General features: G+C 37.5%; 2 protein-coding genes across 2 annotated transcripts; both read right to left on the bottom strand.

Moving 5' to 3' along the window:
* Positions 1 to 431: 431 nt before the first annotated feature.
* On the bottom strand, positions 432 to 2,116 carry LOC127657894 (trypsin-like). The gene is made up of 5 exons (XM_052146865.1): positions 1,953 to 2,116; positions 1,555 to 1,714; positions 1,015 to 1,274; positions 763 to 899; positions 432 to 651 (listed from the first exon to the last, which is right to left on the bottom strand). The coding sequence occupies exons 1-5, from the start codon at positions 1,990 to 1,992 to the stop codon at positions 502 to 504; spliced, it is 747 nt and encodes a 248-aa protein (XP_052002825.1). The 5' UTR covers positions 1,993 to 2,116; the 3' UTR covers positions 432 to 501.
* Positions 2,117 to 2,605: 489 nt separating this feature from the next.
* si:ch211-261d7.6 (zinc finger protein 208) lies at positions 2,606 to 19,770 on the bottom strand. Its single transcript, XM_052146840.1, has 2 exons — positions 19,371 to 19,770; positions 2,606 to 9,573 (listed from the first exon to the last, which is right to left on the bottom strand). Exons 1-2 carry the CDS (start codon positions 19,732 to 19,734, stop codon positions 5,369 to 5,371), a joined length of 4,569 nt encoding a protein of 1,522 aa, XP_052002800.1. The 5' UTR covers positions 19,735 to 19,770; the 3' UTR covers positions 2,606 to 5,368.
* Between the last annotated feature and the right edge of the window lie 876 nt (positions 19,771 to 20,646).

Below are 20,646 nucleotides of genomic sequence, written 5' to 3'. Positions count from 1 at the left end.
ACTGTAATATGCTTTGTTCTCTTTTTTTAACAGAAATTGTTTTCAAAAGGAACCTTCATAACACTTGAAATTATGAAACTTTTAAAATAATTTATCATAATACTTTTTGCAGAATATCCCTATAGCTGACATTAGAACTGTTATTGGTTTGGAAAGTTCCCATCCCTGGATAATATGTTTTAAAATTGTTATACTGAGTAGTTATTACTATGACAATTAATCATAATAAAATGTTATATGTTTAACATTAGCACTGTAATGAAAAGTGTTACCATTTGTTTCTATATGGTCCCATTCAAAACATGAATTAAGGTTGCTGTGTAAAAATCTTTGCAAGTCAGCACAGTGTTACATGATGGGTTGGGAGCAACTGTAATTGATAAACCATTAAAAACATACAGTCCATATAATATAAAAGAGAAACATTCATATTTGTTTGCAATTGAATTTAATTACATATATTTCAGGAATATTTTCAGGCCAAACAGGTTAAACAAACAGTTAGTTGTTGCCCATGATGTCGACGATCCAGTCACCGTAGCGGCAAACCTCAGTATAAACCCCAGGAAAGCCTGCATCAGCACAGCCATAGCCCCAGGAAACAACTCCTCGCAGTTCCCCATTGCACACCACAGGGCCACCAGAATCACCCTGAGAGACAAAATTGGAGGGGTGTAGAGTGGTTATCATTAGAATCCATTTGAAAACACATTAAAAGGAAGAGAAACGTTTTGTGCCCTTCACTGTTTCCTGTGACTGTACCTGACATGAGTCTTTGCCTCCCTCTAAGAATCCAGCACAGAACATGTTATCAGTTATTTGCCATCCATATGCACCCTCACACTGTGACCTTGAAAGTACAGGCAAATCCAAACACTGCAGCACAGCAGCATAATCAACTGGAAAAAGAATATATAAACAATGTTAAAATTTTCTTTTGCAACTTTTAAATATCTATTTAATATTGACTGTACATATCTAAAGTATCGAATTGTCATTAATCAGCCATTTCACCTCCAGTGTTGATCTGATTGCCCCATCCAGAAACCAAGCATTGCTCCCCTGCAAAAGAGCAGCTGGTCGGCAGAGAAATAGGTTGCACATAATCGTTGAAGATGGCAGGTTCACTCAGCTTGATGAGCATGAAATCGTTGTCATATGTCATATCATTATAGTCCGGGTGAGGTATTACCTTCTCTGCCCAGATGCGCTGCTCTGTACCTTCTTCAACATACACATTGTGCTCTCCCAGGTGGACAGCCAGACGAGGAGGCCTATTTGATAATCAATACTTATATCAATGTTTTCTTTTATTCTAAAAAGATTCTGCTGCTGTTACATTTTACACCATTACATTTTAGTACATACATTTGGATCAGAAAAAGCTTACTTTTAATGAATGCATGACTGCTTAATATTAGTCCTTATACAAGCTGTCTAAAGGGAACATGTCTAAACTACAAACTAAAGTCTGATGGTGATTTAGATTTATACTGTCAAAAAAAAAAAGAAGAAGAAAAAAAAGATAAACGAAATATAGAGTTATATACTCACGGGATGTAGCAGTGAGCAGCAGATACAACCCATCTTTCATTAATCAAAGATGCTCCACACCAGCGTTCCCCTTCATCATAAGTCAGGTAAACTTGCCAGGGTTTGGAATTCGGTGTGCATTCATAACCACCAATGATTTTATCATCAGCTGTGCTGCCAGCTTCATAATAACAATAATAATAAGAATTAAACATTGAATTCTTCTCAAGGTACACTAATTAACCAAAAAAATCAAACCACATCAGTCTTTTTTTTTTTTCAAATTTACTTTGATTTCTTTTGACTGATATTGATGGTAGGTATCATATTAGTGAAAGACCATGGCTAAGTAATGCTACAGGTCAGTGTTGGTAGAAACTAACAACTGACATAATACATAAAAAGAGAGATCTGCATACCCACAGCCAGAACCAGTAAAACAAACGCAATACTCTTCATTTCAATGGTGGACCGTAAAACAGGAGTGCTCACAGCCAGACAATTTAATAGAGCTGTTTAGCAAAATGCAGGAATGGCAAATGTGTTAAGTCATCAATTCAACACAGATACCTAGAGAACAACCAATAAGGTAATGGCAAATATTTGGATGTGAAACATTGCACCTGTGAAAACAGTTTTCTTGTCACACAGTTTTCCATGGACATGATAAATTCAAGGTAGTGCAAATTTTTGAGTGAAAAGCTTAATCAAATAAAGATTGACTTAAAAACACTGATATGCACAATCAGTAACTCAGTAAGTAGAATATTTGTAGCTGAAAGCGAAATTAATAAGCCAAATTGTTTATTAAGCATGCATGGGTGAGTCATATGTAGAATCATGATTTCTGTACCACCTCCTTTTACAAAGTTCACAACACTCATGAATAACATAGGCGTAAATGCTATCATATAACCTATGTATTTTTGGGAGAGATTAAATAGGCTATGGCAACATCAACATTACATGCAGTTCCCAACTACAAGGAAATATAATGAACAGACAGTAATTCACTGAAATTTTAACAATTTATTTGAGACAATTTCTCAGTTCAATAACTACATACACTGCTTTTAAAATGGATTTACATGTTAAACTTGAAACATGCAAATATCTCGGTAAAAAAAGAAACATCCTATTTTCAGGACACTGTATTTTAAAGATAATTTTGTAATAATCCAAATAACTTTACAGATCTTTATTTTAAAGGGTTTAAACAATGTTTTCCGTGAGTGTTCTATGAACCATAAACAATTAATGAACAAGCACCTATGAAACGGTCATTAAGAAACAAACTGCTTACAGACAGCAGGCAATTAAGGTGACAGTTATAAAAACTTAGGACACTAAAGAGACCTTTCTAATGACTCTGAAATACACCAAAAGAATGATGCCCAGGGTCCCTGCTCATCTGCGTTAACATGCCTTAGGCATGCTGCATGGAGGCATGAGGACTGCAGATGTGGCCAGGGCAATAAATTGCAATGTCCATAATGTGAGACACTTAAGACAGTGCAGGAAGGACAGCTGATCGTCTCTGCAGTGGCAGGCCACGTGTAACACCTGCACAGGATCGGTACATCCAAATGTCAGTGTTCTGCCATGGCTAGCGAAGAGCCGGATCTCAAACCCATGGAGCATGTCAGAGACTTGTTGGATCGGAGGGTGAGGGCTAGGGCCATTCCCCCCAGAAATGCCCCCCTTTTGTTCAGGGACACATTAAACGTCTGTGAAACTTGTTCAGTTTATGTCCTAGTTGTTGAATTATGTTCATACAAATATTTACACATTCATTTTGCAGAAAATAAAAGCAGTTGAAAGTGAGAGGTTTCTTTTTTTACAGAGTTTATTAGAATGCAGACAAAAACAGATTTGAGAAAGTACATTCAACCTTATGAAGAACAAAAGAAAACATTTCCTAGATATTGAGGAATCTTAAAGGCAGTAAGTCTACATAGCATTTATCAGGCAACAGGTGAATATATACAGTATATTGTGTGTGATTTAGAGGTTTCAGGTCCAGGTTTAAAATAGATCACATCAAAAGTTAAAAAAATATATATTTTTTTAAAACAGCTCCAAAGTTTGATGATACATCAATGCAGGTTTCCGTCAACAAGTAAAATGTAACATCTTTATAGACATTTGCACATTAGGCCTTAGTCATGAAAAACAAGCAGAACTTTGTGTAAAGTTAGTAAAACGCTTCTAATGTATACTGTCTGATTCAATTCAAAGGGAAAATTTACCTAGGAATGCGTTTTCACACAAATTTGTTCCACTCATGTTTCATGAATAAGGTTTTATCTGATCATTGGTAAGAACATCCACAGATTTACATTTCTATTTGAGATGATGGAAATCTGTTGTTGTCTCAACTTGATTAGCAAAAAACCTCTATAATACAATAGCATTCTGTCTTAAGCCACATTCTTACAGTATTTTTTGTGTCTTAGAAGCGACTTTCCCTCTGGACAAATTCAAGCTTAATTCTTTATTCTCTTCAATACTAATCTTTTTATTTTTTCTTCCTCTCCACATTTCTCCCCAATTTCCAATGCACTCCAAGTCCTCGTGGTAGCATAGTGACTCACCTCAATCCAGGTGGTGGAGGATGAATCTCAGTTGCCTCCAAGTCTGAGACGTCAATCCACGCATCTTGCTGTGCATAACACCGCGGAGACTCACAGCACGGAGGCTCATGCTACTCTCCGCTATCCACGCACAACGTACCACATGCCCCATTGAGAGCGAGAACCACTTAATCATGACCATGAGGTGGTTACCCTATGTGACTCTACCCTCTCTAGCAACTGGGCCAATTTGGTTGCTTAGGAGAACTGACTGGCATCACTCAGTATGCCCTGGATTTGAACTCGCGATGTAGTCAGCATCAATACTCGCTGAACTACCCAGGCTCCCTTTAATACTAATCTTGAAATCGAAATAAAATTTCTAAGGAAATTAAAGTGGTCTTTAAATACCAAACCAACTACAAACCTTTTCAATATCACTGCTGATCAAGTTGAAGTTTACCCATTCGTTCTAAAAATTACATTGTATGACTTTGAAGGAGTCGAATCAGAATTATATACAGGAAATTGACATTATATCTACCAAGGAAAAACAAATCTCTACAGTCACATTTTCAAAAGAAATGTACATTACATTAAACATATCTTTTGAAATCTGGAAAGATGAGAATCATGGTAACTAATATGTTGTACAGTACAAAGCTAAACAATGGCAATGTTAACATGGAAAAAGGTCAAAAACTGTCCAATTGTTTTGGTATAGGGCTTACCAATTAAAAAGACAAGCAGTACAATCACATATCTATCTCTAGCATAACCTAACAGAAGACTTGGTTAGGTTATAATCTTTGTGGGGGAAAAAAAAAGTGTACTCTCCAACAATTTTTATTACATTTACAACAAATATTTAAACACCATGGCAGTTTAATCTTAAATTACCTCTTTCAAAGTACAAAATGACAAGAATTTAATAGAGAAACTTTCAATTGAAGACTCCAACAAAGAGGGAAAATAAATCTGAAAATAATAATAATAATAAAAAAAAAGTGTCTAAATATAACAAATGCATAATAAGTGTGGAAGTTGCATTGCAGAAACTTTTAAAGTAATAACACTCATTTACAGCATTTATGTAGTTAAAACACATTGTTTAAAGGGCATGTGTGGACTGCAACTCTCCTCATTTACAGCAGTAAACAAAACTCTTTTAGAGAGTGCTAAAATAAATCAGTGTCATATAAAGACAATGAGCCAGAAAAATATCAGTTATCATTCACTTTTTTTATAGATTTTTAGAAGTTTTAGAACTCTCCACGTGCGTGTTTAATGTAATGTTGATGCAGTTCCATTTCCTGTTTAAAGGAAATTCCACACTCAATGCAAGTCAGGTTTACAAAACCGCTTCTCTGGGGAACCAATGTACTGCCCTTTACCACTTTATCACCTAAGCCCTCGTGATGGTGGTCATTAAGATCTCTGACATCACTTTGTATTTGTGGAAACAGAGCACAATGGTCCGATTCCTCAATTTGGTGAACAACTTGGTGTTGCTGAAACGCTTGTTGTGACAAGAATGTTTTATCACAGGGCTGACATTTATGACTGTTAGTTTGTAGATTTGAGAGGGCTACAGGCTGCTTGACCATGTATGTGGATATGTGCAAAGAAGCCTGGAGTTTGTCTGAGGACCCAGGTGCCATAGAAGCATTGAGTCTGTATTGCAGTTCAGCTGGTAGTTGGTGATGTACTTCATTGTGCCATGCAAGATGCTGCAGTAGCTGGCTTTCAGTCCAATATCCACGGCAGCAAAGAGCACAACAGTGTGGTCGGGTCTTTACCACTTCTTTATGTGCATTTAGCTTCTCCTCACTGGAAAAAGCTTTAGCACATTTATCACATTTGAAAATACATTTGGTTGAGAGTTCTACATTTCGACTTTTCTGTGCAGGTTCCTCTTCCATAAATTGCTTCAGGTCTGCATTACTGGCCCTGCAAAACATTTTATGATTCTGAACGGCCCATTCTGAAGCAAAGGGCTTATAACATGCAGAGCAATTGACGACATTTGGGTGCTCTTCAAGAGATGCAGTGGGCTGTCTTTCAACATTGAGGTGTTTCTGCCATTTGTGTGCACGAAGACCACGTACATTCAAGAATCTCTTAGCACAGTAAGAGCACTGATGATATTGCACATTGGTCTTCTCTTGTTTGGTAGGTGTGTAAGATTGTGTGATGGGTGGACTGGACTCCTCAGTAGGGAGGATATCTGACTGTGGTTTCTCAGTCTCTGCAGGCTTAATGTGATGGTTTTCAAAGTGAATTGTTAGAAGAGACACAGTTGGGAAAGACATTTGACATTGTGGACAGCTAAAATTGCCATTTGATTCAGCAGTTTCAGCTTCTTTCTCTTTTTGGGGTTGATTCTTTATGAGGGGATGATGTTTCTGATGCCGGCGAAGAACACAAAGGTAGAAGAATCCTTTCCCGCATAAATTGCATAAATAAGGTCCACCATCCACACTTTTAACAGTTCTTGAGCATTTCTTATAGCTCTTTGACAAAAATCTGGCAAATGTTTTGTCCCTGTGCCATCGCCTATGTGTGCCAAGACCTGAATTTGAGGTAAAATATCTTCCGCATTCTGTACACATGAAAGGAGTTCTTGCCAAATGCTTCTCTACCTTTATTTTGGCAACCTTGGGCCGCTTTGCCTGTTCAGCTCTCAAATTTCTTTTAGATACATAACCTATGCAATGAATTCTCTTATGAAAATTAAGAGCCCCAATTACTGAGAAACTTCTGCTACATTCCTGACATTTGTATTTTAAATCAGAAGCTAAACATGGTTTCTGTTTATTTGTAGACCCGATTGAATGAGAAGTTTCACATATCAGTACATCTTCATTGTCATGAGAGGACACATCTTGCTCCTTTATAACCATTTTCTTACATTTTTGTGGATATTCCACTTCGTCCCTTGGTTTTGAACAGTGCTTCATATGATTTAGTAGCTCTGACTCACATGTGAAATCAACTTGGCATGTCGGGCATGGAGGCACCTCAAAACTTAGTGGCAAATCAGAAGATTCAGTCACAGGGAGGCGAGTCTCAAAGCCATGACTTTTCATGTGAAACTGGAGGGCCATTGCACGTGAGAAAGCTTTTCCACAGCATGGACATTGGTAAGAGTTCTTTTTCAACTGTTCAACTTGATAGTCAAAAGATTTGACAGGGGGTTGGCGATCATGGGAAAGCTGGTGTTTAAGAAAACAAGCTAGCAAGTGGTACGATTTGCCACATACCTCACATTTATGTTTCTTTTTTGAATCCGAGGGTGTTCTGAACATAGGATGTTCTTTTTTCTGACCACCCCTACGACCCCTTTTCTTACGTCGCACATGACCATTCTCAGGGTCTGATGTATCAGCAGGCCTTGCAGTTTCCACATTTGCGCACTGCGAGTGGTTTTGCTTGTGATGATAGAAAGCACCCAAAGACCAAAAACCTTTACCACATTTTTTACAATGATGAAACTTTGGGCCCAAAAGTGACTTGGTTGGATTGAAATGCTTTTCCTTTTTATCTTTGTCATTGTTATTTCTGAGTTTCCTGCCATTGCAAACTTTCCAATGGTAGTACAGACTTCTTGCATTTGTGTAGCTCCTGTCACACTGTAAGCACATGAATGGCTTTTTTGAGTGATGCTGTTGGTGAGAATGTAATGCAGAGAGTCGTGAAAAACACATTCCACACTCCTCGCATTTAATATTGTTCTTCTGCAAATTTGCAACCTGGTATGAAATAGACTTGTAAGGTACTTTGTCGTCATGTTTTTGCATATGAAAGTAATGAGCACTCTTGGAAGCACTTTCATGGCCAGAAACCTCACATTCCATAAGTGCATTTTTAGTAGGTGTCTCCAATTCTTCTTTGTGCCAACGCATGTGCTGACGCAAGGATAAGGCAGTGACAAACGTTTGATCACAATGTGAACAATTAAGTTTAACAGGCTCTTCAGGATGGCTTTTGCAAATTTTTTGGTCATTTATTAATCCATCATTTAAATGCTCATAATCGGTCTGTACAAGTTTGACATCAATCTCTGGATTCACCTGCAGGGAGAAGGTGGATTCGGTTGTCAGACTCGAGCTGTAGTCAAAGTCATCTTTATCCTCTTGGTCTGATTCACACACTAACTCAAGATCAGGATTTTGATCTTGGAGACCACTACTTTTCTCATAATCATCAGATCCTGTGATGCGGACAACTTCATAATCTATATCTATTACCTCTGGCTCTTTTGCTGTGTTGAGTGTGTCACTGTAGATTAAATCTCTCTCTTGAACTTGAGTGTGAGAGATCTTCTGCGAATACATTGTTGTCACAAAAGCAACATCGTCTTTCATGTCTCTGGCATTCCCGTATTTTTTTACTGTTTGCATTGCAGCACTTGTTTTAGAGTCCTTCTCCATGATGTCGAGGAAGACATCCGTATGACTGAGCTGATGTGATTGCAGAGCAGATGCTCGTGAAAACTGACGACCACAATCCTGACATTCAAAAGCCTTCTTCTTCAGCTGATAAACTTCATTAAGGAATGATTTGGCTGGCAGCTCTTCGCTGTGAGCTAGACGCTGGTGCTTATTGTAGAATGCGAATAAGGTGAACCCCTTGCCGCACTCTTTACATTTATATGGCTGGCCACTGGAGACCTGTTCTCGTCTTTTATGCCAACGCTGATGGCACAACAGAGCCATAGATCTACCAAAGGTCTTCCCACATTCAGAGCACTCAAATGGATGTTTAACTTCCTCCTTCACCTTCCCTTCTGAACAGCTGGTTGAGAATCTCTTGTGTGTCAAAAGGCCAGATATGTTGCGAAAAGATTTTCCACAAAAGCACTGAACAAACTTTTGCTGATGATCCTCAATCTGTTCACAGCTTGAGCCATTGTCTTCAGTTGGACCTGGAGGCTTCTTAGTATCACAGGTTTTGGATTTTACCAGCTTTACCTCATGGCAAAGGCGGTGTGCGTCAAGAGCTGAAGCCCGAGAGTAACTGCGTCCACAGATGGGGCACTGAAATGATTTTTTCTGTAGATGGTCAAGCTGATGAAAAACGGACTTTGAGGCCAATTTATGAGAACGCTGATGGTTCAGACACCGACCAACAGAGGCAAAAGCTTTACCACAATCCTTGCACTCAAAAAGCTTCTGTCTTATCACTCCCTGCTCAAAGCCAGCATTTGTCCCATGTTTAATTACTTGATTACGATGCTTAAGTTGATGGGCAAAAAACTCCTTTGAGCTTGAAAACATTTCTCCGCACAGAGCACAGAATAAAGTTTTTTGGCCTCTATCTGTTGACACAAGCAGGTCATCCCACTGTGAATCCGTGTCCAGGCAGACTATGGGACCATCATGGATATGCTTGCTACAATGCTCTAGGTAAACCTCCTTGTCTCCAAAGGTGTCACTGCAATCCTCACAGTGAAATGGCAAATCCTCTAAAAACAGGAAAGGGAAAAATGGGAAGTCAGTGTGATAGGAGAAAATAAAAAATGCATAAAGCCAACAAAATAAAACGTATATTTACATATACATATACACACACACACGTGTAATTATTGTATGTATGTATATATATATATATATAATGTATATATATATATATACACTCACCTAAAGGATTATTAGGAACACCTGTTCAATTTCTCATTAATGCAATTATCTAATCAACCAATCACATGGCAGTTGCTTCAATGCATTTAGGGGTGTGGTCCTGGTCAAGACAATCTCCTGAACTCCAAACTGAATGTCAGAATGGGAAAGAAAGGTGATTTAAGCAATTCTGAACGTGGCATGGTTGTTGGTGCCAGACGGGCGGTCTGAGTATTTCACAATCTGCTCAGTTACTGGGATTTTCACGCACAACCATTTCTAGGGTTTACAAAGAATGGTGTGAAAAGGAAAAACATCCAGTATGCGGCAGTCCTGTGGGCTGAAAATGCCTTGTTGATGCTAGAGGTCAGAGGAGAATGGGCCGACTGATTCAAGCTGATAGAAGAGCAACTTTGCCTGAAATAACCACTCGTTACAACCGAGGTATGCAGCAAAGTATTTGTGAAGCCACAACACGCACAACCTTGAGGCGGATGGGCTACAACAGCAGAAGACCCCACCGGGTACCACTCATCTCCACTACAAATAGGGAAAAGAGGCTACAATTTGCAAGAGCTCACCAAAATTGGACAGTTGAAGACTGGAAAAATGTTGCCTGGTCTGATGAGTCTCGATTTCTGTTGAGACATTCAGATGGTAGTCAGAATTTGGCGTAAACAGAATGAGAACATGGATCCATCATGCCTTGTTACCACTGTGCAGGCTGGTGGTGGTGGTGTAATGGTGTGTGGGATGTTTTCTTGGCACACTTTAGGCCCCTTAGTGCCAACTGGGCATCGTTTAAATGCCACGGCCTACCTGAGCATTGTTTCTGACCATGTCCATCCCTTTATGGCCACCATGTACCCATCCTCTGATGGCTACTTCCAGCAGGATAATGCACCATGTCACAAAGCTCGAATCATTTCAAATTGGTTTCTTGAACATGACAATGAGTTCACTGTACTAAAATGGCCCCCACAGTCACCAGATCTCAACCCAATAGAGCATCTTTGGGATGTGGTGGAACAGGAGCTTCGTGCCCTGGATGTGCATCCCACAAATCTCCATCAACTGCAAGATGCTATCCTATCAATATGGGCCAACATTTCTAAAGAATGCTTTCAGCACCTTGTTGAATCAATGCCACGTAGAATTAAGGCAGTTCTGAAGGCTGAAAGGGGTCAAACACAGTATTAGTATGGTGTTCCTAATAATCCTTTAGGTGAGTGTATATATATATATATATATATATATATATATATATATATATATATATATATATATATATATATATATACACACACACACACACACACAATGTCAGAAGTTTACATACACTTAGGTTGAAGTCATTGAAAAGTATTTAACCACTCCACAGATTTAATATAAGCAAACTATAGTTTTTGCATGTTGTTTAGGACATCTACTTTGTGCATGACACAAGTAATTTTTCCAACACTTTTTACAGACTGATTGTTTTACTTTTAATTGACTATATCACAATTCCAGTGGGTCAGTAGTTTACATCTGAGTTAACTGAGTTTAAGCAGCTTTAAAATTCCAGAAAATTATGTCAAGCCTTAAGACAATTATCCAATTAGCTTCTGGTAGGAGGTGCACTGATTTGGAGGTGTACCTATGGATTTATTTTAAGGCCTACATCAAACTCGGTGCCTCTTTGCTTGACATCATGGGAAAATCAAAAGAAATCAACCAAGACCTCAGAAAAAAAATTGTGGACCTCCACAAGTCTGGTTCATCCTTGGGAGCAATTTCCAAATTACCACGTTCATCTGTAGACACAACAGTGTGCAAGTATAAACACCATGGGACCGCGCAGCCATCATACCGCTCAGGAAGGAGATGCATTCGGTCTCCTAGAGATGAACGTAGTTGGGTGTGAAAAGTGCAAATCAATCCCAGAACAACAGCAAAGGACCTTGTGAAGATGCTGGAGGAAACAGGTTGACAAGTATCTATATTACAGTAAAACGAGTCCTATATCGACATAACCTGAAAGGCTGCTCAGAAAGGAAGAAGCCAGACTACAGTTTGCAAGTGCACATAGGGACAAAGATCTTACTTTTTGGAGAAATGTCCTCTAGTTCATTTCAAAAATTTTTTAACTGTTTGGCCATAATGACCATTGTATGTTTGGAGGAAAAAGGTTGAGGCTTGCAAGCCAAAGATTACCATCCCAACCGTGAAGCAAGGTGGTGTCAACATCATGTTGTGGGGTGCATTACTTCAGGAGGGACTGGTGAACTTCACAATATAAATGGCATCATGACGAAGGAAAATTATGTGGATGTACTGAATTAACATCTCAAGACATCAGCCAGGAAGTTAAAGCTTGGTAGCAAAGGGGTCTTCCAAATGGACAATGACCCCAAGCATACCTCCAAGGTTTTGGCAAAATGGCTTAAGGACAACAAAGTCAAGGTCATTAGGGCTGCAACTAACGATTATTTTGATAATCTGTTAATCTAATGATAATTAGAATGATTGTTAGACTATTAGGCGATAATTGCAACGATTAATCATTAGCTCTTAACCGATTATTCTGCTTGTGTCCCGACTTAAAAGGTTGTATTAAATGTGCTTACTAACAATAAAGAGGAAAAAATTATATTTAAAAAATACCTCTAAATGACATTCACTGAATTAAAGGGGGAAAAATACTTTTTATTAAGTTTAATTCGGCAAAGAAATTCACTGCAAACTGTCTAAAAATCCTTAACAACACACATTTAATTAAGAAGCAACATACAAGATATTTAGACTTGCTTTAAGAGAATGTATCTTAATTATACAATAAGTGTATTTTGTATTTAAGTGTATTTTTGACTTGGTTATATTCTATGAGTGCAGTAAAGACAAAATATACTTATATTTAAGATATATTCTCTAAAAGTCTTAAAATCGTATATGCTGCTTCTCAGGTATATGCATCTTTTTTTAAAGGATTTAGATATTTTAAAATATTTGTATTTTTAATATTATATTCAACATTCTCAGATAACAATTATTTATTCTGCAGTTTAATAGAGTTTTACATATTTATATTGGAAAATAAACCAACACATAAACCAATCAAAAACACATTTTGTTGCAGTGTATAATGGGGTGAAGACTACTATAATGGGGGCGAAGACTACTCTCTGAACTTTGTTCACTTCAATCCATCTTTAACTCACAAAAAACAAACTCTCACATATTAATAAAGATGCATATTGCCAATTTTCTTCATGATAAGAAATGCACAGTGACATATATATTATGATTCAACAAGTCACGAGCCATCACATTATAATCTAGCTGCAGCAAGCATGCGCGCTCGAGGGATAAGCATCAATGTGTGCATCAGCCGTATGCGGTTTCAGTCTCTCCCCCTCAGATCGGGACGTTGTTGATAACATCAACTAAACGTTTCAGCCCTAGTGGCCATCACAAAGACCTGACCTCAATCCGATCGAACATTTGTGGGCAGAACTGAACAAACGTGTGAGCAAGGAGGCCTACATCCTGACTCAGTTACACCAGTTCTGTCTGGAGGAATGGGCCAAAATTCCAGCAACCTATTGTGAGAAGCTTGTGGGAAGCTACCCCAAAAAAGTTTGACCCAAGTTAAACGATTTAAAGGCAATGCTACCAAATACTAACAAAGTGTGTGTAAACTTCTTACCCACTGGGAATGTGATGAAAGAAATAAAAGCTGAAATAATTTTCTCTACTATTATCCTGAAATTTCATATTCTTAAAATAGTGATCCTAACTGACATAAGGCAGGCAATGTTTTCTATGATTAAATGCCAGGACTAGTGAGTTCATGTAAAATGTATTTGGCTAAGGTGTATGTAAACTTCTGACTTCAACTGTGTATTTGTGTAAACACACACACAAAAACTACCTGCCTAATATTGTGTAGGTCACCCTCTTGCCAAAACAGCACCAACCCCCATCTCAGAATAGCGTTCTGAGATGATATTCTTCTCACCAAAATTGTACAGAGCAGTTATCTGAGTTACTGTAGACTTTGTCAGCTTGAATCAGTCTGGTCAGTCTCTGTTAACCTCTCTCATCAACAAGGCATTTCAATCAACAGAACTGCTGTTCAATGGATGTTTTTGGCACCATTAGGAGTAAATTCTAGAGACTGTTGTATGTGAAAATCTCAGAAGATCAACAGTTACAGAAATAGTCAAACCAGCACATCTGGCACCAACAAACATCCATGCAATTATCTAATCAGAATCGTGTGGCAGCAGTGCATGAAATCATGCAGATACAGCTCAGGAGCTTCAGTTAATGTTCACATCAACAATCAGCATGGGGAACAAATTTTGGTGTCATTGATTCGGACCGTGGCATGATTGCTGGTGCCAGATGGGCTAGTTTGTGTATTTCTGTAACTGCTGATCTCCTGGGATTTTCACACACAACACTCTCTAATATTTACTCAGAATGGTGCCAGCCAAAAAAATAATAAAAAAAAAAACATCCAGTGAGTGGCAGTGCTGTGGATGGAAATGCCTTGTTGATGAGAGAGGTCAACAGAGAATAGACAGACCGGTTCGAGCTGACAAAGTCTTCAGTAACTCAGATAACTGCTCTGAACAATTGTGGTAAGAAGAATATAATCTCAAAATACTATTCTGAGATGCAGGTTGGCGCTGTTTTGGCGCCACGAGGGGAACCTACACAATATTAGGCAGGTGGTTTTAATGTTGTGGCTGATCAGTGTATATATGGCCTCATGTACTGTAATCCTTGGATAGCCCATTGGAAGACTGCATGTCTTTACTAACAAAATGTTAAAGCATTGGTTTGAGTATGTGCTTAATTCTTGGTCACAATTGTAACTCGTGGGAAACTACTTAAAATGTGTCAGTTAAAAAGTGCTCAGTAATTAATAAAACAAACAATTGCAAAACAATAAAATAACAACTGTAGGCCTATTTATTTTACTAACAGGCAAATGTGGGGGAAAAGGAAACTAAATCAAGAATAAGTGCATATTTATTTTAAAATTTACTTTAATTTATTGTAACAATACTTTTGTACAATAATTTTATAAATCGCCAAAAACACAAGAAGATGAACGTGAAAGTGATAATACAAAAGGGACTTATTGATCTGTTTCTCACCAATTCTAATCATATCACTTTTGAATATGTGGATTTAACCACTGGAGTCTTATTGTGACCAGTCGCAGTGGCTCACGACCTCCCGAGTGTCAGAATTTGCACCCGGCTTGCAGAGTTGTAGTCGAGACCAACTCACTCGAGTCCGAGTCGAGACCGAGACCAGAGAGAGTCGAGTCCGAGTCGAGACCGAGACCAGAGAGAGTCGAGTCCGAGTCGAGACCAGAGAGGGTCGAGTCCGAGTCGAGAGAGGGTTGATTACCTAATTTACTTTTATTTACTTAGTGATATTGGTTTAAAAAAATATTATCAGTTTAGGGTAAAAAGGCCACATAGTAGGTGGTGTTAAAGTAATTTTATTACAATTTGTCAGTATTAAGTGCTCTTGTCCACATAACATCATTTCATTGTACCACTATATACATCCATATAACATTTCTAGTACACATAACATTACTGTACCACTCTATACTGTAAGTCCACATAACATTTCTAGTCACCAATCACTGGGCGTGTCAATCAATTTAAAGAAATATTATATACATACATTAATAATCATGAAAAATATTTTGAATTGGACTCGAGTGGACTCGGGAATAAGTCCGAGTCCTAAAATGTTCGAGTATGAGTCAATACCGAGTCAAAATGCACACGAGTCCATGACAAGACCAAGACCATTAAAATATGGTCTCGAGACCGAGTCGAGTCTCGAGTACTACAACACTGCCGGCTTGCATATTTACTTGTCCAGTGTGCATGATTTCTATGTTCCAGAGCAATTTTATTAATAAATAATAACAGACCCTTTATACATTAAATGTAGAGGATGCAAGCCCATTAAGCCTATGAGCCCACTAACAGTTAAATTTTGAAATATAAAAAAGACAAAGTAAAAGAAAACTGTGTTGTTGCAGTAGAAATGCACACATTTGTTGGTATTTTTATAAAAATGTATTCGGAGGCAATCAAATGTTTCGTTCTTGAGTTATTTGTGACCACTCTTTAAGGCCATTTTGGAAGTTGCTCAAAACATTCACTGTTTTCGAAGACTTTCGAAGTTTTTTTTAGAGTAAGATGAACAACTGGGCGAGGAATGATAAGTAACTAACTACATTGTACATCGAAAAATATAGTGTTTATTATTCATGTAATAAATAGTGTTTACACATGGATTCTACTATAAAAAAAAAATTGGTTTATTTTCCATTGACCCAATTGTTCCTAATAAGCCCACTAGGTAAATATGAATTCATTATAAACTCTAGAATTCTGAATCTATTGCAGGGAGACAATGAATAGGCACAGAAATAGAGATTCAGAAATTACATATTTCACTCACTGGTTGTGATGTTTAAAGTCTAAATCTAAAAATGTATAAAAATTGAGGTGTTCATTTAGTAATATGTGAAGGATTCACATTTTAAAATGCATAGTAAGCTTATTAAGAACACCTGGGCTTAAATGGCATATGTTCCTTTTAAGCCCACTCCAGACTTTTTACATTTGCAATTAAATAAATTAACTTAATTTAGTCAATTTATGACAAAACATAATATGAGAGTTTAATCTTTTATTTAATAATCAATTTACTGGAAGGCTTCAAACATTTCTTTAAGAAAACATGTAAAACAAATTTGGGTGGGTTTATTTGGGTCACTTCCCCAACCAAATATGGTAGTGTGTATTATGGAAGGTTTCAGTTGATTTCTTTTATGGAGATTTGACACATACATCATCTTTCAGAGTGGCACCGTACAATAAAATGGCTCTGATCATGTGATTATTTGCCCACACATGTAAATATTATCACATGCAATCAAGACAGTCTGCATGTTTATTTATCTTTGACAACTCTGAGTTAAATCGACAACACTTTTAAACCCTTTAAATGTCAAAATAAATGTAATTCAAACATATTCGGTGGGATTAAATGCAATAATAGTCTCATTTTGATTATTACTGGATCTAAAATACAGAACAGTTCTGCGTGCATTGAACCCTGATGATTTGAACCACTTTACAGGTCAAATAATACGCAGGTTACAAAAGAAGAATGAATATGAATGCTTTTATAAAATGATAAGCTTCACATTTCTGCCTTAAAGGGATAGTTCACCCAAAAATGTAAAATCTCTCATCATTTACCAACATCATGTAATCCTAGATGTGCTTGACTTTCTTCAGCAGAACACAAATGAAGATTTTAGGAGTATATCTCAGCTCTGTAGATCCTCACAATGCAAGTGAATGGCTGCCTGAAATTTGAAGGTCCAAATATCACATAACGACATGATAAAAGTAATCCATTCAACTCCAGTGGTTTAATCAATGTCATCTTAAACGATCCAATCGGTTTTGGGTGAGAACAGACCAAAATATAACTCCTTTTCACTGTACATCTTGCCACTGCAGTCTCTAGGCACAATCATGATTTTAAGCTGATTTACACTGCCTAGTGCTTGATAATCAATGGGAAGTGTAATCAAGCTTGAAATCACAATCGCCAAGGACACTGCTGTCAAGATTTATAGTAAAAATGGAATTATATTTTGGTCTGTTCTCACCCAAAACTGATTGTATCACTTCAGAGGACATTGATTAAACCACTGGAGTCTTGTGCATTATTTTTATGCTGCCTTTATGTGATTTTGATCTGGCCACCATTCACTTGCATTTCATGGACCAGCAGAGCTGAAATATTCTTCTAAAAATCTTAATTTGTGTGCTGCAGAAGAAAGAAAGTCATACAGATTTGAGATGGCATGAGGGGTCAATGATGAGAATTTTTATTTTTGGGTGAACTATTCCTTTAAAACTCTTTAAAAATTGCCCCCACTCAAGAATGCACAAGCTCAAACTATTAAGTATTTTTTATAGCACAACAGAGACATTGTATTTAAATTTTTGAGGAAATCAATCTATGAATGGTTTACTTATAGTTGACTCTTCGTATTTTAAGCTGACACTGTATTCATAAAACAGTTTCAAAATAATAGATACACACAAGACAGTTATAAATAATTTTATCAGCCTTTTTTACATTTATTTTACGCAAATGTGGAATTTTAATTTAGTAAAGCCTGCCATCCACAGGATTGCAGTATTATTTAAGGTGGAACGGATAGGGCTGTTCGATTCCAGAAATATGGGAATCGACTCCCATTCCTGGTTTTGGAATCGTTAGAATCGATTCCAAGTGTCGATTCCAGACCCATTTAATCGATTCCGAAAAAAGAAAAGAAAAACAGGAGGCAAAGTTAAATCTCACAATAAACAGCTCAATACTAAGCGATGCTTTAAATGAGATACATTTGAGTAGATGCGCCTTTATTTCCAAGAACTAGGCCTACCTAAAATATCTATAATACCTATAATCTTAAAAGCACCATTTAATGGTCTGTTACCACTCATGAGTTCTTGTTTAGAAAGAGGTTTATAATATAATGCACATATTATATTATAACGTTAGTTTCTCGTTTTTATAAGTGCAGCACAATGAACTATTAAACTTTATCATACCGATTTATTGATCCGATCTGAGAAGCCAACTCAACCCCGCCATCTTATTATTGCAGACTTGTGTTGTAACATCGGGGAAGTTATTACTGTATGCCAATTTACTGTCACAAATTTGGTATGGTTGCTTGATTATTAGTTTAATCCAAAGTTTAAAAAAATACCCGCATATTATGCAGGTCTAGAAAGCAGATGTGTTGAAGGGCTTGTGGGATTACATCATGCAGATGAACAAAGGGAGCGGATTTGACTCGGAGTCAGATTGATGAACGTTAAGATGCAGTCATTTTATAAATTGTGTTAGTGCTGTTAGATTTCTAAAATGTGTAGTAGTTCACTCGTCAAGGAAATAAAAACAGTCCGAAAATATCAACCGGTTTCCGTCGACTCCAGCTTTGGAGTCAATTCCAACGTATCAAATCGATTCTCTTTTCCCAACGCTTTAGAATCGAGGAATCGATTCCCAGCCTTAGGAACGGATCATTCGAATGACTACAAAACACCGCATTGCCTGCTTAAATAAATGCAGCACTGGTTCAAAGGCACAAAGAAAAAAAAATACTTTTTATTTTTTGGGCCAAAGTAGAAAGGCTCTCAAAACCTTATTTCATGGTGTGTGTGTGTGTGTGTGTGTGGTTGTCTGCAGCTCAGTGTTTAAAATAGAAATTCCACATGGACCATGAAGTAGGTGTTGTTTTGTAATTCTCCACGATACGTTCGTGTTACTCCAGCTGTTTTAGGCCAAAATAACAAACTACAAGAAATAAGGAGTATAACTACTACCTTGATGATCCACAATCAAATGGCAACAACATGTTGTAATGATTATCTGTATGATCACAGACTTCTAAAACGTGTAGAGCCGAATGTTAAGAAACTTAATTCAACTCACTGATCTGACTTTTAGATAGCGCTACCTATAAGCTAGCGAGGGAAGCTAACTGATAGGATGGTGTTATCAACAACCAAAAGTTGCTTACCATTGGCACTTTCATCTCTCTCAGACGAGACTCCTATACTGGTTGTCTTGTCACCCAAATCTCCTTCCCCGATCTTGACAAAATGTACATCTATATATTCGTCTTTCTTCGCTTGTTCAACTTTAATGTTTACGCGTGGAACTGCATCATTGGTTACAACAACTTCGGCGTGGTCCAGGGTTTTCAATACAGGGCCACTTGGACTCAATTCCAGTTCTCCACCGCTGGTTTCAGCATTTAAGGCTCTGCTGTTGCACACTGGACCTATGCTTAACTCTTGGACCGCACCTTTCCTATATTCAGAGGACAAACTTTCATTATTCGACTGCAAACTTCCCTCGTTTGCTGAATAATCAGCAGCCATTATAGTCCTAGCCAGTCGGGCTCTCCACGATAGAAAAGCAGCGCTGCACTTTTCGCGGTAAAGGACAGTGTTTTTGTGGGGAGGAGCCGAACTTACGAATCCTACTATGGTGAAAGTTTGGCTCATGAATAATAATTACGCCAGACGTTGGGTAGAGTCGGTTCGATTTAGGAGATTCTTCAAACAAATACATTAAACAAACAAATGTATTTTTTTTACTTATTAAATATTTTCCCTTCTATTACGTACATTTGACATATTTAAATTAAAGAAATAAAATGTTCAACAAAGGCGATTGCTTTCATCATGAATATTAATTACGCTACGTTCTTTGACGCTCCAGGAAGGTTGCACGCGACGTCTACCTAAAGTAATTAATATTCATAAACTAAGCTTTACCGTAGTACTAGTAGTATATAAATAAAATATGATAGAGATATGAAAATAGTCGAGTCTTAGCTGGGCTTGGTTTGGCAGCCCAGGCATGTGTAAAATACTTTCCTGTTTTACTACACACCTTATTATGTTATTTCTATGGTTATTAATCTACGTGTGAGGAGGATCTCCTTCAAAGCAGCACATAAACGACGTTATTACATGGTAGCTGTTTTTTTCTGTCTTCTCAGCGCTGGCCATTATGAACCAATCACATTCATTCACTGGATGAAACGTTTTAAAATAATTTTAAAGAGATTGCAGATGTTGGTTTTCATTTGTATGTGACATTGGAATCAATACTTTTAAACGATTATGATTTTTAGTATTCAAATGTCTCCATTAAGACAAAAAACGTCCTGAGATTAGGACGTGGCTTTCAGGAGGGCTCAATAGCCATTAGAACGACCGCCTTTTTATTGTATTAAATTCATACCAGGGTTATTCACAATGAAACCTTCAGTTGGACATTATAAA

The sequence above is a fragment of the Xyrauchen texanus genome, chromosome 17 (assembly GCF_025860055.1).
Source record: "Xyrauchen texanus isolate HMW12.3.18 chromosome 17, RBS_HiC_50CHRs, whole genome shotgun sequence".
In the NCBI taxonomy this organism is placed as follows: domain Eukaryota; kingdom Metazoa; phylum Chordata; class Actinopteri; order Cypriniformes; family Catostomidae; genus Xyrauchen; species Xyrauchen texanus.
The sequence above is the reverse complement of the archived record's forward strand: the minus strand, read 5'-3'. Positions and strand labels throughout refer to the sequence as shown.

Bases quoted from the DNA above. Each gene is read 5' to 3' on its own strand.
- si:ch211-261d7.6 (XM_052146840.1), bottom strand. From the start codon at position 19,734: ATGGCTGCTGATTATTCAGCAAACGAGGGAAGTTTGCAGTCGAATAAT. The intron at 9,574-19,370 runs GTAAGCAACTTT...TCCTGTTTTTAG, and splicing joins GAGAGATGAAAGTGCCAATG to AGGATTTGCCATTTCACTGT.
- LOC127657894 (XM_052146865.1), bottom strand. From the start codon at position 1,992: ATGAAGAGTATTGCGTTTGTTTTACTGGTTCTGGCTGTGG. The intron at 900-1,014 runs GTGAAATGGCTG...TTCTTTTTCCAG, and splicing joins CAATCAGATCAACACTGGAG to TTGATTATGCTGCTGTGCTG. The intron at 652-762 runs GTACAGTCACAG...TTTGTCTCTCAG, and splicing joins GAGGCAAAGACTCATGTCAG to GGTGATTCTGGTGGCCCTGT.